At 35.9% G+C, this 17,384-nt stretch overlaps 1 protein-coding gene across 2 annotated transcripts in view; it reads left to right on the forward strand.

The window, feature by feature from the left end:
* The window catches only part of LOC145997044 (cytochrome P450 4C1-like), a 44,050-nt gene that overhangs the window by 9,922 nt on the left and 16,744 nt on the right, over nt 1–17,384 (forward strand). For both annotated transcript variants that reach the window (XM_083133667.1, XM_083133675.1), the window contains exons 3-10: nt 1,434–1,527; nt 2,571–2,756; nt 2,979–3,048; nt 3,686–3,812; nt 7,733–7,799; nt 9,323–9,429; nt 11,827–11,895; nt 15,456–15,624. In XM_083133667.1, coding sequence (XP_082989793.1) covers nt 1,434–1,527; nt 2,571–2,756; nt 2,979–3,048; nt 3,686–3,812; nt 7,733–7,799; nt 9,323–9,429; nt 11,827–11,895; nt 15,456–15,624 — 889 coding nt within the window. The remainder of the gene's footprint in view (nt 1–1,433; nt 1,528–2,570; nt 2,757–2,978; nt 3,049–3,685; nt 3,813–7,732; nt 7,800–9,322; nt 9,430–11,826; nt 11,896–15,455; nt 15,625–17,384) is intronic.

Raw genomic sequence — 17,384 nt, forward strand, 5'->3', positions numbered from 1 at the left:
TCCCACTCGTTGCACATGGTAAGCTCTTACTGGTAGTCTTTCTGCATCCATCCTCTTCATGTGTCCGAACCATCTCATCTGTGCCTGATCTATCCTGTCCTGAAACTTCATTACACCCACTGTCTGTCGGATCTTCTCATTCCTTATTCTATCCCTTCTAGTCTTCCCCAATATACTCCTTAAAAATTTCATCTCCTCTGCCTGCATCTTTCTTTTGTCTCTCTTTGTCATTGTCCAAGTCTCTGCTCCATACATAATTAGTGGCACATAGTATGTGTTGTATATTGCCTTCTTGCATTTCATAGGTACATCCCTGTTCTATATTAATCTTCGAACACTTTGATAGAGTCCACCTCCCATTTGTCCTTTTCTATTTACCTCATCTATTCTTCCACTACCCTCAACTCTTCTGTGTCCATCTTTATTCTTGGTTTATTTCTGGCTCTGTTTCATGTTATTAGCATCTTTCTCTTTTCTGCACTAAATTTCATTCCTGCTCTTCTGATTTCCTCATTCCAACTATCAAGCTGTCTCTGTACTTCTTCTTCCCTGTTCCCCCATATTACTAAGTCATCAGCGAACAACAGGGCCTTCATCTCTTCCTCTCTTATCTTCTTCCCCACCTCTTCATTAATTGCATCCATATTAATTATGAAGAGCAGTGGGGAAAGAGCACTTCCCTGTCTTAGTCCATTACTTATACTGAACCACTCTGTTCTTGCCACTATGGTGTCTTCACACATCTCTGGTTGGCCTTGTATGTGCTCTGCATGCTACACACTAACTCTTCCTCGACTCCTTTCTCTCTTAGAGCCTTCCAAATCTGTCCATGCTATTGTATTCCTTTTCTATATCTAGGAATGCCATAATCAAATCATTTCCATATTCGTAGTGCTTTTCTTGCATTTGCCTTATGGTGAATATCAGATCTACTTTTGATCTGCCTCTTCTAAATCCATACTGTTCCTCTCTCATGTTCAGCTCTGTTCCTTCCCTTATTCTTCTCTAATATTTTCTCATACATCTTTGCTGAGTGGCACATAAGTGTTATTCCTCTGTAGTTTTTACATTTCTTTCTGTCACCCTTCTTGAATATGGGAACTATTAGTCCTTTTGTCCAATCTCTTGGCACTTCTCTCTCTTGCCACACTGTGACAGAGAAGTGCCAAGAGATTGGACAAAGGTACTAATAGTTGCACATTATGCAAATATTCACTTTAAATATTACATAACAAAATTACAGGCTACCAACTCAATCCTTTGCTGCATAATTTCATGTTAGTTCCCTTGCACAAAATTCCTCATATTTTTAACCCCCCCCCCAAAAAAAATATATATATATGTTGATTGTTATTCTTGAAACTAATAAAACCCTATATTTAAGGAAGCTTTTTTTTCCCAAAAGACATTTGATATTATGATTTACATTTCAGGTCCTCCTGGGTAGCTCTAAACATATTCAGAAAAGCAAGTATTATTCAATGGGACTTGAAGATTGGATGGGAACTGGACTGCTAACCAGTGGAGGTTTGTTAATTTCATATTTCATGTGATATAATATTTCATATTCATGTGCGCACACACACATACACAGAAAAACTAAGACAATAGTGAACAATATGCTTCAGGTGTTCAATTGGAAATATTCTGTTAAATATGCATTTCAAATTATTGAGTCTGAAATGATTTATTGTGCCTGTTGCTATTTTTTCCATAAGAATGAAGAACAAAGAAACTACCTGCTTCAAAGATGCTTTAACTTCTGACAATGCAGATTGAGCTTTTTTAATAAATAGTTTTTCAATAAATAAGAGAAAAGCAGCATAGGTACATGAAATAATTTGTCTTGTGATTCCTTGTTTAGTCTGCTACATCATGAAATTGAAATAATTAGGTATTGAGTGTTTCTTAGTCTTTTTATTATTTTTCGTAATTACTTTTAACCCATCTTATTTTTTTTAACATGAAGTGAAGGAAAATGATACTTGTCTGCAAATCTAGGAGGAGGCTCATAAGTAGAATTGTAGATGGTTTTAGAATGTGTTTAGTCAAGAAAAGATAACATTAGGCACTGGTGTATGCAGGATTTTTTTTTCAGGAGGGGCTTGAATTGTAAAGGTGGATAGTTTTCTAGGAGGTGTGGGATACACAATAAAATATTTCGTATTTTTGGAGCATTTCACTCTATTAAAATTACACTCGAAGACAAAAATGGTAATCGGGAGTCATTTTAAGGGATGTTTTCCCCCTTTTTAGTTTTTAATTACATTTGAAAATTTTTAATTTCTTAAAATTTTGGGAGGGGCTGTAACCCCATCAGCTCCCCCTCTGTGTATGCCAGTGAAATTTGGTTACAAATAGCTAGAAGTACTGATAATGAAGAGATGGGAAAGCTGGAATGAATGGCATACAGAAAGCTTAATACATTTTAAAAATATGAATTATTTTATCTGAAGGCACTATGAAAGATACTGGATGGTTGCCAAGAAAGAAAACGTAGTTCTTAATAAAAACATGAATTATGTTCTTGTGTTACAATGAAATACTGATATTTTTTTTTCTTTTCATAGGATCCAAATGGCACAAACACAGAAAGCTTCTTACACCAACTTTTCATTTCAAAATTTTGGAACTATTTGTTCCCATATTTCATGAGAACAGCCACATACTGATTAGTAAACTACAGGAACAACTTGGCTCACCAAAGATTGACATTCTGTGGTATATTTCACTTCACTCACTGGATGTTATATGTGGTAATTGTGACCATTTTTCTTGTTACTGTTAAAGAACAATTAATGAATTTGAAATATTGTGCTTGACACACTGTAATTTAATGCATGAATTTTCTAGTTCGATCATTCTTTATAAAAAAAATACTAATAAAAACAATTATAGAAGTTACATAATTAACCACGAAAACTTGCTTACATGTTCTATATAAGTGAAATATTTAAATTGATTTTTTTTCATTGCAGAGACAGCAATGGGCACAAAAATTAATGCACAGAGAAATTCAACCTCGAAGTATATTGATGCAATCCAAGTGTAAGTAAATGTCATATTTGTGTGTGTGGTGCTAACATGTATAACTATTTTGAATGCCTGCAAGACACTTCATTTTACTATAGAGTAAAATCAAAATCAAGATATTAAATTTGAAATGACTCCCAATACTTATTCCATCATTGTTTCAATAGATATTATATATTTTTACTTTGCTTATTATAATTGAGATAAAGCTGATTAATTTGTGCACTATCAGAATTGACCAATTGTAGCTTATAAATTTGTTGGTAAAATTGTGATTAATGTTACAAATTCCATATCTTTAAGAATAGTTGTTTTTCAATGTACTATTCTGGCATTTTACACTTATTAATACAAAGACATTCATGTAATTTCTTTTGGTATATTAATTTTTAAAATACTGAGTTTTGTTTTCCAATGTAAATTTAATCAGTCTCGATTACATTGTACATTTACTTAAGAGTGTGAATAGATTGTGAAAGTTCTTCACGTTTGCTACTTTATATTACGTCAGTGTAACATTGCTTATTGGTATTCAAGTATTTTTAGTATATCTCTATAATGTTGCATATCATTTAGAACATTAAATTTTTTTAGAACTCTCAAGATCTTTATCTCTTGCATACATGTTTTTCAGTCCGTTTTATTCTTACAGGATGCATGACATTTTGTACCGCCGTGCTCTCTCCCCGTGGTTATATCCAGAATATATTTTTAAACTATCACCAACAGGAAGACTACAAAAGAAGTGTTTGAAGATAATTCATGGTTTTACACAAGAGGTATGTGTAAAAATACTACTGGTAATGATAGAAATTTATGGTACAGAGACAGTTGTCTGTCTATACAGATATCTGTTTATTTATGAGTTGTTGAGGAGATCCTTGGTGCAGTGACAGTGTGTGGGTGCCCATACAGCACAAATCTCCAAGGAATATCCATAGGATATTCACAAATGTCCATATCAGATCCATGGATATTGTGGATATCCATTAGATGTCCATAAGATATCCAGTTCTGGATATCCATAGGATGTCTATGGGATATCCCAACCTGGATATCCAGAGGATGTCCTGATCTGGATATCCAGAATTTCGACACTAATATCCTGAAGATATCCATAAGATGTCTTCTGAATATTTGTGTGCTATATGGATGCTTTCATAGATTTGAATAGGCCAGATCATTAAATAGCTCTACCTAGTGGTTGCAGGACCTTGTAGTTGGTGGTGGGGCTTGCGTGCTCTGATGATCCACTAGGCTATACCGGCGGTAGCATAACTACTGGCAGTGTCTCCCATGCTGGGCAGTCTAGCGGGTAAAGAGCCAGACTAAGAAGCAACCTAATGGTCAACAGCTCCAAAGGTTGAAGAAGATGGATTGTCATCTCAACAGCTGAGGAGGCGGAAGAACCTAGAGGAGTAATACCTCATTAAAAAAAACCTTGGTCCATCTGGCTCTGAATGGTAGCACCTTGTAAGGGCACTTTGCCAGGGATACGGTGAAGACCTCAACATCATCTGTGGTGGAGAAGGAGACCTTCGGAATGGCAGAGATGGCGGAAGAGGCAACCCACTCTCTTGGGAGAAGAGGGAAACCACTGCCTTGTGCAGAAGGGGAACATCAAAGGCTAAGGGAGTAAACCCTGAAAGAAAATCCTGGTCCCCCAGGTTGGGGGTTGGGTGCTGTGCCAATGACTCAGCCCTGAAAAATTCCAAGAGTTACAAAACCACAATCAGAGCCTCGCAAGGATGGACATAAACTAAGATGACCAAGGCAAGAGGATGTGGACATTGAGATGTGTACATGGAACATCAGAACACTTCTCAAAACCAGGGGCCCTGAAAATAGTCATGGACCAACTGATTAAATATAACATACAGATGGCTGCCCTACAGGAAACAAGGTGGACAGATAATGATATATGGGAAACAAAGACACATGTTATATACAGTAGTGGCAAAAAGAAAGGAAATAGAGAAGCAGGGGTGGCCTTCATAGTAGAGAAGAATGAAAGAGAACATAATTGATTTTAAGCCTATAAATGAGAGAATATGTAAAATAAGAATGAGAACTAAATTCTTTAATGTAACCATCATAAATGTCTATGCACCTACAGAAGCAAAAGAACAATTAATAAAAGATGACTTCTATGATAAACTAGAAAAGACAATAGACAGTGTGCCATCCAGCGATGCGAAGATTATAATGGGGGACCTGAATGCACAGATAGGTAAAGAAGAAATCTATAAAGAAACAATTGGAAGGCACAGCTTACATGGAAATTTGAACGATAATGGTCATAGGCTCATTGACCTGGCAATTAGTAAAAATATAATAATAGCATCCACAATATTCCCCAAAAACAAATACATAAATATACATGGAGATCACCTGATGGAGGAACCAACAATCAAATAGACCATGTTTTGATAGATCAAAGGAGAGCAACAAGCATTATAAATGTATGATCATAAAGAGGGGCCAGTTGCGGAACAGACCATTACCTAGTCCCAGAGGACAAATAACAAAATCACAAAGAAACAAAACAGAAAAGAATCAGATGTACGATATTAAGAAACTGACAGAAAAGATACATAGTGAGAGGTTTAAGAAAGAATTAGCGCACAAACTAGAACAAGTAGGCACAACCAACAAGCGAGTAACAGAAGAAGCAGAAGTGGAAGAAATATGGGAGAAGATGAAATCAAATATTGAGGAAACAGCAAAGATGGTGTTAGGACCAATGCAGCACAACAAAGGGAAGGAATGGTTTGATGAAGAATGCAAGAGGGCCATCCAAGAGATACAGTATATTAATCATATCTAAATAGACCAACAAGAGCAAAGAAACAAAAACTGGAAGAGCTAGGAAAAAGAGTGTATAACATATGTCGTAAGAAGAAAAGAAAACATGTAACAGAGAAAATAAATAAAATCAATCAAGACTTTAAACAAAGAAATACATACATGGCATACAAGGAAATAAAGAATATAAGGGAAGGATTTAAACCAAGAACAAACATCTGCAAAGATAAAGAGGGAAAACTACTGGGGAATGAAAGGCAAATATTAAATAAATGGGCTGAAATTTTGAACAGTTACTGAACAACACAGAACCCTAAAATAAGGACCAAGAAATGAGACCAAGGAGGGAAGAAGAGTCAGAAGAACCAGAAGAGCCACCACACTAGCAGAAATTTGAAACGCTATTCAAAATCTAGAAAATAACAAAGCACCAGGGAAAGACAGGATACCAGTTGAAATATGGAGTGAAGAAGCTCTTAGAATCCCTACACTTACTCCTGTGCAAGGTCTGGAGCCTAGAACATATGTCAGATGACTGGAAAGAGAGTATAATTTGCCCCATATTCAAGAAAGGTGATAAACAAATGTGTGAAAACGTAGTAGTGCATAGTGGTAACGTCGTCGCCTTGTACTCAAGGGGTTTGATACGTGGTGGAGGCACATTGCACAGTGGTTCGGATCCCACTTTAAATTGTAGGTCCAGTCCTGATTAGCCTATCTGTGCATAAACGGAATTAAAACATCAATCCAAGGTTCTCAAATAAATAATTTTCTTATTGTATAGTAATTTGAGCATTAATTTCCATCTTCAGTTTTCTTCCAATATTGCGAATAAGGACTTTTGCAGATTTTATTATACCCGAAAATATTATAAACTAAAAGATTATTCCATTCGTCTTATCATCATCCTGAGAAAATGGAACACTTTTTGTATAAATTGGAATTCTGCAAGAAAAATACATTGAGAAACTGAAACTTACAGCCTTGTGGAAAAAAATAACATTACTAATCTTAAGCATTTTTCAGCAATGTTTATAATTGAAAAAGTTGAAAATCTGTTTTATCTTTAACTTCATTTTACTAATACAGGGTGTGGAAAATAATGCCTTGCAATAACGTTTCAACAATGAAAGCACTGTGCTTTTTGTTGTGTTGCATTCTACCCAAGAACATTTTGAACGGTCACTCCATACACAAGAAAAGAACTTCGCTGGAGCAAGCAAACGAAAATAAGATTGCGTGGAACAGGGGAAAGTGGCTGTAGTTATCAGCTTTTGCAGCATCCTGTACTTCTTCGCTCTGCACACTCGATTCCTCCCCTCACTTTCTCTGCCTCTATGTGCAACCTTTCTGAAGCAGAATCGGGACAGAGTATAAAATCTCCGACCAAAGGTAGAAAGTACTGTCATACAAAATGAAGTGTACAGTCAATGCAGCATTTGCTTCAAACAAATTCACAAAATATTTTCCATTATTTCAATTACTGTCCTCACTTGGCCCGTTTTGTGTTCTAAATATTACAATAAATACTTTATATTAATATTTCGACTATTACTACCTTCCACTGATGATACATTGCTTATTTCTCCAATAAGAACATATAACTAAAAATCTCATGATTATAAATTTCCCTGATTTACTACTATTTCTTTTTTTAATCCACTAACTCACCTCTAACCAATATGGCATCATCTCGCATCGAGTACCGTAATCCACCAACCTGTATGTATCTACCTTGATTACGTGGAGATCTGGCAACATGGCCCTCGGTTGCCATGGCAAATGGTGCTGCCATCTGTTATCGAAAAATTACCACAAAATTGCCTTAGTACAGCCTTAATACATCTATAATTTGTTTCTAGAAGAAATATGTAATGACTGTTTCTTTTGGCAGGTTATCCAGCAAAGGAAAGAATATTTGAAGAAAATTAAATTTGAAAGGGATTCAGAACAAAAGAATAGTAAGTTTTTCTTTCCAACAAAATATTATTGAAGTGATCTGTGAACTTTATGCTAACATTTGATTTGAATCTGCTAGTATAGTTGGTCTACTGATCAATAACTCATTGAATTCTGGGAGTTTAATTATATTTACAAGGAATTAAACATATGTTTGTGATATTATTGTTCAAGGACATGAAAATATTGAAGGAAGACTTCATTTTAACTAGATTGAAGCATTCATTAACATCATATATTCATTTCGCTTATCTATAAAATCACTAAAATTATTTAATAAAAAGTCATACTTTCTGTTTCCTAATTAGGAGTACTACTGTCGGAGTTTAGACTGCAATTAAAAATTAACCAGTAGACCTACAAAAATAAGAGTTACATCAACATTTAACTTATTCAATTCTTCTATAATCTATGCTAACCAATTTTTTTTTCGAGTATGCCTTATATTTTTTATCGTCGCGTGAACAAAAAAGGGCCGGTTTTTTGGGAGTTTTAATTTGAAATTCTATAAATAAAAAATGGGTAGTCCGATTGTGATGACATTTTAGTATGATGCAGGCAGAAAGGTTTTAAAAAAATCTTAATTTTGAGATGTTTAAAATTTGTCAAAAAACCATTATCAATTTTGCAAAGCAACTTTTTCTTAGTATTGGGTAGTCCTACAAATATAACATTGGTCTTGTTTTGAAGCTCTTTGCACCTGTTTTCAAAATCCATTATGAGCGTCAACTTACATTGCGAAACCAATATTATACAGATTTTTATTCAGCAGAGAAAGCTGTACGCGAAACATTGCAACACCACAAGCACAGACTCTCAGTGCCAGCCTGGCAGTTTTCACGGTTCATACATTGCTGTGTGCCGTGTTGCCATGTTCCACATACATCTTTACTCCACTGAATAAAAAATCTGTATAATATGTTTCTCAATGTGAATTGACACCGATAATGAATTTTGAAAACAGATGCAAAGAAACAAAAACAAGACCAATGTTGTATTTGTAGGTCTACCCAATACTAAGAAAAAGTTGTTTTGCAAAATTGATGATAATGCTTCTTTGACAAATTTTAAAAATCTGAAAATTAAGATTTATGTTTAAAACCTTTCTGCCTGCACCAAAATTTCATCACGATCGGACAACCAGTTTTTGATTTATATAATTTAAAAAAAAGCAATCGTTTGCAAAACTCGAAAAAACCGACCCCTTTTTGTTATCATGACAATAAAAAATATAAGGCATACTCGAAAAAAATTGGTTAGCATAGATTATCTCTGAATTGAATAAGCTAAATGTTGATGTAACTCATATTTTTGTAGGTACTGGTTAATTTTTAATTGCAATCTAAACTCTAGTATCTATAATTTTTAACCCTAATTAGGAAAAAATAAACACAAATCCCTTCAACATATTTTGCTAGTGAAGAATAGGAACAATGCAAATGCTAATATTAATTTTACTACATATTTAGTTAGAGTATTTGCATATGAATGTTTCTTTATTGTGACCTTTGAAATTTTTTTTCAGTACAGAGGAGGCTGGCTTTTTTGGATCTTCTGATAGAAGCTTCAGAGGATGGAACAGTTCTTACTGATAAAGAAATTCAGGAAGAAGTTGATACATTCATGTTTGAGGTATTTAGATAGTTACTGAAGAAAATATTTGGGATATTTTTAGGAAAGGTATTGACTGCAGTTAAAATTGATTGATTTGGTTTATTTTACTTCTTTTCTGCAACTTTTGGCTAATCATGAAGTTGAGTGATGATAGATGAAAATGATGGACACTCGTAACGGACACCTATGCCAAACAGGGATTCGAACCTCAGACCCCTAGCATGGTAGTGTGCTATGCTAACAACTCCAGCATGGAGACTATTGCTTAGATGATATACAGTTAATATCTCAAATGTGCAGAATACCATCTTTGGATGAACTATGAGCCTTTTTTGTTTAATATTCACTTTAAGTAACTTGAAGTACAGAAATGGAATAGCAAGTGAATATATTTTAAAATTTGTATGCATGCACATAAGATAGTCTACTTAATATGACTTACTTGTTAAACATTCTCCTTTTTTATTGTGCTGCAAGTAAAATACTGTTTAACACATACTTGTAGAAGAGAGCCCCCCCTTTGCTCTCATGCCATTTATGTCTCGACCATCTATTAATTTTGTATTATCATTGCTATTATTGTCTGAAGGTGTCTAAACACAGGTGGTATTGGTTCATTGTAGAGTTCACAATTGGTGACAATCATGGGTGCAACTTGGAGCCTAACTTTCAGGGGAAGCTGGGGTGGGGGCAGAATTGAAGTTTTCAATCCCATAAAAATAGTACCCAGGGCTATTTTGTTAAAAAAACTGTTACATTTGCACAAACATAAAAATATATTCTTTATTACTTGACTCTTTATGTCCCTGGAGGATAATGGAAATACCATCAACTTGTAATTTTAATAGACCTGAATTTTTTTTTTGGAAGGGGATAATTGCTCATCTTACCCTCACCAAGCTTCTTCACCTATGGATGCGATGGTTCAGTTTTGTTGATATTGTGTTGTCTGTTGAGCTACATCTTTCTTCAAGTTGTAGTAGTTTCCATGGGAAGGGTGCTATGTTTTACTTTGGTGGTGTCCAAAAGGTGCAAGACTGTGCTTGAAGCGAAAATCCTCTGAAAACTGTCTCTCAGTTCAGCCTTGAAACCTTGAACTGGAAGTGAAAGTCTCTGAAAGTCCACTTTGTCTGCAGCGTCAAATACGATTAGTAGATAGAACTAAGTCATTGCTTTTCCTGAATTAGAAACACTTGTTTTTCACCATAGAAATCACTTAGCATTTTCAAATGTTATTATACTTGCATTTCCACACATTAGAATAACTTCAACCAACATCTGGTTGACTTACGACTTCCGTGACTTGACTACGACGTCCAGTATTCAAGCCTAACAATACAAGCTTCGTGCTATGGTCTTGATTGCTCGTTTAATTGGCACTTTCGAACTGCACTAGGTGATGTCACTTCTGACAAGACCATGCTTTGAGCCTGCTTTATGGACCTTCTGGACAGAGCCTTTGTTTGGCAAGAAATCTTTAGAACTTCTGGGTGCTGTGTGGTACGGACCAGTGCACACAATGTATGTGTACCTTTTATACCAGAGATCATAACTAAACCTGGAAAGTGGGTAGGCCAATACCACATTGAATCCAGTACTTTTAGAGATTCTTGATTATGAAAACAACTTGGCATGCCTACACCCTTCCAGCTCCATTTATAATGACACTACAGCAATTCAAAGAATGACGCCCTAAAAGACAGAATATACTGGATACAAGACATTATCTTGTCGTATTACAACTTATTTTAGTCATCTTGAAATGATATATTTTTTTATTTATTAATTAATATGAAGTAAGTCATGAGGCTTTTCTGGTGACGAATGATGAATAAATTCTCTCAGGCTATCGACCAGGCCAATTCTGAAAGTTTCCAAGCTTTTGAGAGCTAACGTCACTCATCTTCGGGGCAGAAGTGCAGTGCTGAGCATCAAACCTGTCTATATGTATCTGGAAATGATATTCCAAGTGAAGATGGTGGACCAATCGGGAGCTGTGTCTGCTGCATCCGCACCTCTGCTCGACTATCGCTAGCGAAGCTGGGTCCAGTTCAAGCCCCGTATCACGATTCAGATTCAGGTTCTGCTTTTCTGCACCATTTTCACTGGGAACCTCTAACTCCAAACACATAAACCAGATTGAGGCTCAGCACTGCACTTCTACCCTGAAGATGAGAGTGACGTTAGCTCTCGAAAGCTTGCAATCTTTTCCACAACTCACCTGGTCGATAGCCCAAGAGACTCTTTTCATCAGTTAATATGATGAAAGTTGTGCATTAGCTTGTTTTTCTCCTTCATAAAATATAATTTCCTTTCCTCATTTTTACATTGTGCATTTTAGTAAAAAGTTTAGAAGTAAATTTATATTTTAGTTACTTTTGTGGTTTGGTGCAATATATTTATATTTACTTTCAGGGCCATGACACAGTATCAACAGCAATTTCATGGGCACTGTTCCTCTTGGGAACTAATAATGAGATTCAGGTGAGTATATACTATCGCTAGGAATAGCATTCATGTAAAAATCTACATAAACTTTACATTAGGGATGAGGCAAATTAATTGGCACTCTTATAATTTTGGCTCATATGTGCATATATATCAATATATTTACTGATCCAATCTTTCTATAAACAGCTTGTAATTTCACAGTTGTAAATACATATTTCCTTTTAATAAGGCAAAAACCCATTGCAGTTACATATAGGGACAGCTTAAGGGCTGGCCGACTGCCCAGAGCACTGTCTCAGGGGCACCAAATGCTTTTTGTAGCCTATCGAATGATCAGGACTAAAAAGGATTATCTGCTTAGCATCATTTGTTATGGAGATGAAGGTGAGGAACTAAGATTGTGCAAATGTGAGGTTGGGTGGTTGTGCTGGGGAAGGATAAAGCACCAGCTGAGGGGAGGGTTGGGCATTTTTGAGATTTTGCATTCCAAGTAGTGGTATGACAACTGTTCAAAATTTAGCTTTTAGGGAATTTTTCTGGACATTAAATGCTTCTTCCTCTTCATTTCCATTATCAGACTGAATTGATATTTTATAAGGTTTATTTGCTGGACATTCGGTTGAAGTGGTATCCTGGAAAGAAATTCAAAAGTTGTAAAATGAGGTCCACCCCAATGATCAGTGAAACCAGATAAATATCCCAGAAATTAACTAAGAAATTACCAAAATACATAATAGTTCTTCTAATAGTTTGAAAAACTTAAAATACTTAAAATTATTTTGACTTGAAGCAGGTGACATAATCTTCAGAATGAGAATTAAATCATGATAAAAACATGTAAGTTAAGCAAAGGGAGGTGCTAAAAATTATAAATGAATGTATCAACTGAAGACATACAATATAGCACATCAAGGGCTCCCATATGAGTTGTCCTGGCTTTGATTTCGGTGTTGAACGAGAGCCGTGTAAAAAATTGGGGAGCTGCTTGAAAACTAGAAGTAGGGAGTTCCAGTATCTGAAGCCAGAAAGCACACCAGGCGAAACATTTGACTCAATTCACCTTGCAATGGTTTGCTTCAAAGGAACGAAGGTCCATGAAATTTGGTCTAATGTGGAGCGAAACAATCTGGCCATGTGCAAGTCCATTAGATTAGATTTATGAGAAACATTACAAAGGTAAGACCTGTACATCACAAAATGATACTAAAAGTTGCACTCAACTGACAAACAGATATGACACGTGAAATGGCATCCAGCCTATTGTGGGTCTGTTGGAACTATTGATTACATTTTCAATTGGGCTCTTGTGAATGAATTCGTGGACCTCCAATCCATCAACCCACAAGTGAGTAGATGGATTAGGAGTTCATAAATTCACTCACTGAGTAAAAGCAATGGTACAACAGGTGATTTGTTAGTTACTTTTTGAATTTGGCTACTGGTTCAATAGATCTGGCAACTGTGGATTTTGGACCTTTTCAGCCACAGGCCTCTAATTACAGACTGGAAACGGGGCAAGAGAAAATCCTATTTGAATAGTCTGTGTGGCCTCCACAATAAACATCACTGTATGCAGGGCAGTAGCAGTATATACATACATAGATTCAACTCAAAACACACAAAATGATGCATTAATTCTACATATACATTATAGACATTGATACATTAATTTTTCTGTGAACAGTCGTAATGCATCTTTACCAGCTTCCCAGATTTTAAAAGGCAGACCTCAGGTTTTAGCTAATAAACAAAATGACCCATAGTGTTGCATTGTATCCAGGGGCGGCCGCTCATAAGGACGATACGGACGCCGCACTGCCGTGTGTAATCACAAGTGAACAAACATTACTTTAACATTTATATATTATCTTTTACATTGTCTGAATTACAAATATTCTGTTGCTTATAGATCGTTGGTTAGTCGGTTCTGTATTAATTCTTCTGCGACAATTGCGAAGTTTGCACGCCATCGTGCGGGGGAATACGGAACTTCGAGAGAAATCTGGCAGGGCGGCGTCCTCCCACCTTAGGAGACGTAGAGCAATTTCAGGCGCTGCCGCGAGGGGTAAGAGGCGAGGGAACTGGCGGAATAACACGCGCGGGATCTGTGGCTGGGAATGGGCTGGGAGGACGGAGGGTTTGTCGTCCGAAACCAACCCCCTAGGCGAAACTGGCCCTCTCTCCGGAGAACGGTAAACAATGAAGAGTTGCCAGAAGCAATGAAGTTAACGTAAGAAAGAAAATTACCAACCGTCGAAAGAAATCATTCTGTATTCCATAGAGCAATAAATAATGCAATTTCCAACGATTAAAGAAAATATCTGTAACTGATAAAGTACAGACAGGTGCTTGATATTTGTTATTTACCGTCGCTTTCTGCTACTTTTCGGTAATCACGACGATGAGGATAAGTGATAATTAAATGATGGAAGGGCACTCACAAAGAACACCCATGTCCAGGCCGGGATTCGAACCCAGGATCCATGGCTTTTTATAGCCACGGAAGTCGGCTACAGCTTCGTGTTACTCACAAAATTAGATTTAATTACATGTTTTGATTAGCACGTTTTGAAAAAACCCTGATAGTGCGACAAAGTTTCACAATTTCTTTTCAAGCCGGCTGTTAAATAAATTAGAAACTAGTCATCTAAACTCACCAAAAGCCGCTACAGGAACCTGTGTACTACGAATTTCTGAAAATTTGGCAAAATTGTCTGGCAACCCCGAGGCAATAAAATGACTGCATGGGAAGACAATAGCATTGACACTTGTTGCAAAGAGAATACTCGATTCTCTTTGCTTGTTGTTTCTTCGTTTTCCATGGAAAAGTGAAGCTTTTTCGGTAGTGTGCTGTAGTTATGCGTTTGTTGCCATGAGCTATGTGGAGAACTTGTTGGTGCGAAGTTTTTCTCCCAGTAGTCTAGATGAATAAAATAAACATAAAAACCTAGGCCGGCCTAGACCGAATTTGAATCTAGAACAAGCATGTCTGAAGAAGATTTCTGGTAAGTTTGAAGTTTTTACTGTAGAGCTTGAGCTTCTGGTAACGCAGATATCACCTTTCCAGTGAGATATTTACTTTGCTGCCATATTTCATATATCAATTAGTCATGTTGGACAGGAAACGTTTTTTGTGTAACATTTTTACTAGAAATTTTCACGTTCAATGCACGTAAATATTCGTCATTGTGCTTATCAATTTTCCCCTCTGTTAAGTTAAAAAACAAACAACTAAATCTGTTAGAACTCTATTTCTTCTTCCATCTTTCGTAATCTTTGCATTACTGTTAAATAATTATTAATTTATCATAATATGTGCAAACGTGCAAAGCATGATATTCGGTAAAGACGAATATATCAATTTCTTATGTTGGCTGTTATATACGAAATTAATCAATTAAACTCACATTACAAGTAGAGCAAATTTATGAGCTGTCGCCCCTCCACTTTGGTTCACCACGAGCCGCTACTGATTGTATCCCGTCATGTTGCATCACATTGTGTCAGATCTGGTGTGTGGCTGGCCTTGAACCTATTTCTTGATGCAAGTAAAATGTAAAACTTATAGGAAGTTATTCTTTTGCTACTAATAGGAAAAAGTTATGGAAGAACTCAATAGCATATTTGGTACAGACGACCGCACACCCTCAATGGATGATCTCTCCAATATGAAATACATGGAAAGATGCATCAAGGAAGCACTTAGATTGTATCCAAGTGTTCCTTTCTTCATAAGAAGTGTTGAAGAAGATATACTTCTTGGTAAGTTACCAATGGGTAGTTAGATATTTGAGAGATGTAAAGTTACATTATCTCATCTTTAACTTTGCATGCAATGTAGAATGCAAGTCTAAATATAACGATTCATTTAATGATTTAAAAAGGGACTGTTCATGTATTTAATCTTGTTTGTAAAAATGTGAAGGAAAGAAAACACACCAGACACTGGAAATCTTTAATAAATTTCTGTAACTGTAGGTTGCATCTTCAGTTGCAGTTAAAAGATTGTAGAAACAAGTGTGTTCAACCTGCAAGGTTACCAAGTCAAGAGAAGATGAAAATTGGCATGGCAAAATGTTGTTCTCTCATCAGACTTGTCTGCATTGATGCCAGGATTCCAGGTTTGAATCCTGGTCATTCTTTTTGAGCGTCCATCCATCATATTATCACTCATCCTCATCACGATTTGCTAAAAGTGGCAGAAAAGTGATTATTAGAGGCACATATTTTTGGTAAATAAAAAAGCAAAATTTTGGTACAAAAACAGTCAATTTCAGGTTCAAAAGCAGTAAATAAAATAAAATTTTGCTGTTATAGCTGTGAAAAGCTGTATATAAAATGACATTTTGGTTTTAAAAGTGTGAATATCATCCTAAATTTGATTTAAAAACTGCACTTACTACACAAAATAAACTTATCCCTTCTAATATCACATTTATTTTGTTACCAGAGTATTAAGTTTATTCCTGTACAAAGGGGTCTATTTTTGTTTCTAAAATATTTACAGCAGACATAACCAATTCTCTGTGGATTGCAAACTCACAGGATAATTGTGACTTTAGAAAGTATCATGTTGGTAAATAAACTTTAAATTTCGTGTTTATTTCGCATTTTGCAGTTCATTTCGCATTATTTTATAACAAAGCAGGATAGGAAAATGCACTTCACACCTTTCAGAAATATGAAAAATTAACATTACAATGTGATATTTCACATTTCGTGTTTTCGTCAAAAACGAAATATGCATGGCTCTAGTGATTATAAGTAACAATATTCAAATCCCAATGACCAGACTTGTCGAAATTAATTAAATCACAAAGACTTAGGTAGGCAGGCCATGTGTCACGAATGGGAGAGGAATGAAGAGTTTACAGGATTCTTGTTGGGAAACCTGTTGGTTGGGGGAGGGGAGGAAATTCTGAAGGGCAGGATGCGAATGAGGAGAGGTGGAGACAGAAGTTGGTCAGCTTGGGATTTGGGTTGGAAAGTGTCGTATGTGTGACGCTTATTGCGTAAATAGTCTGTATGGTTTATAAGACCTTTGAAGTTGTCAAAATGTAGGTAAAAACAGATTGTGTTTTGGTCTTGTATAAATGGAGTTCATTATAGTTTGTTGAATGGAATTTTGTGATCAATTAAATATTGTTGAATTATGAGTGCTTATCATTGATAATCTATTCGACACCTTGAGTGCGATCTGCGTGTGTTCCAAATACACAACAGAAAGTTAATGAGTAGCCCTATTAAAGAAGAGGGGTATCCTGATTTCCATTTGGTAGTTATGTGGAGAGGTAATTTACTCTAATAAGCTTACAATCAATTTTTCTGCATAGTTTTTGATGACTGATATGTAAACCTTCTCCTGATATTTTTGTACTGTGCTGGTAGACTGGGGCAAAGGATGAATGATCATTACATTGAAGTATTTGTGAAATCCAGGTTTTAGGTGAAGGAGTGGTGGTTGTTGAACCTGACGTTTAGGGCTGTGGATTTTTCTTTTTTCATTTTTAATGGAGGAGGGG

This window comes from Lepisma saccharinum, chromosome 1 (genome assembly GCF_977018435.1).
Source record: "Lepisma saccharinum chromosome 1, izLepSacc3.1, whole genome shotgun sequence".
NCBI lineage: Eukaryota > Metazoa > Arthropoda > Insecta > Zygentoma > Lepismatidae > Lepisma > Lepisma saccharinum.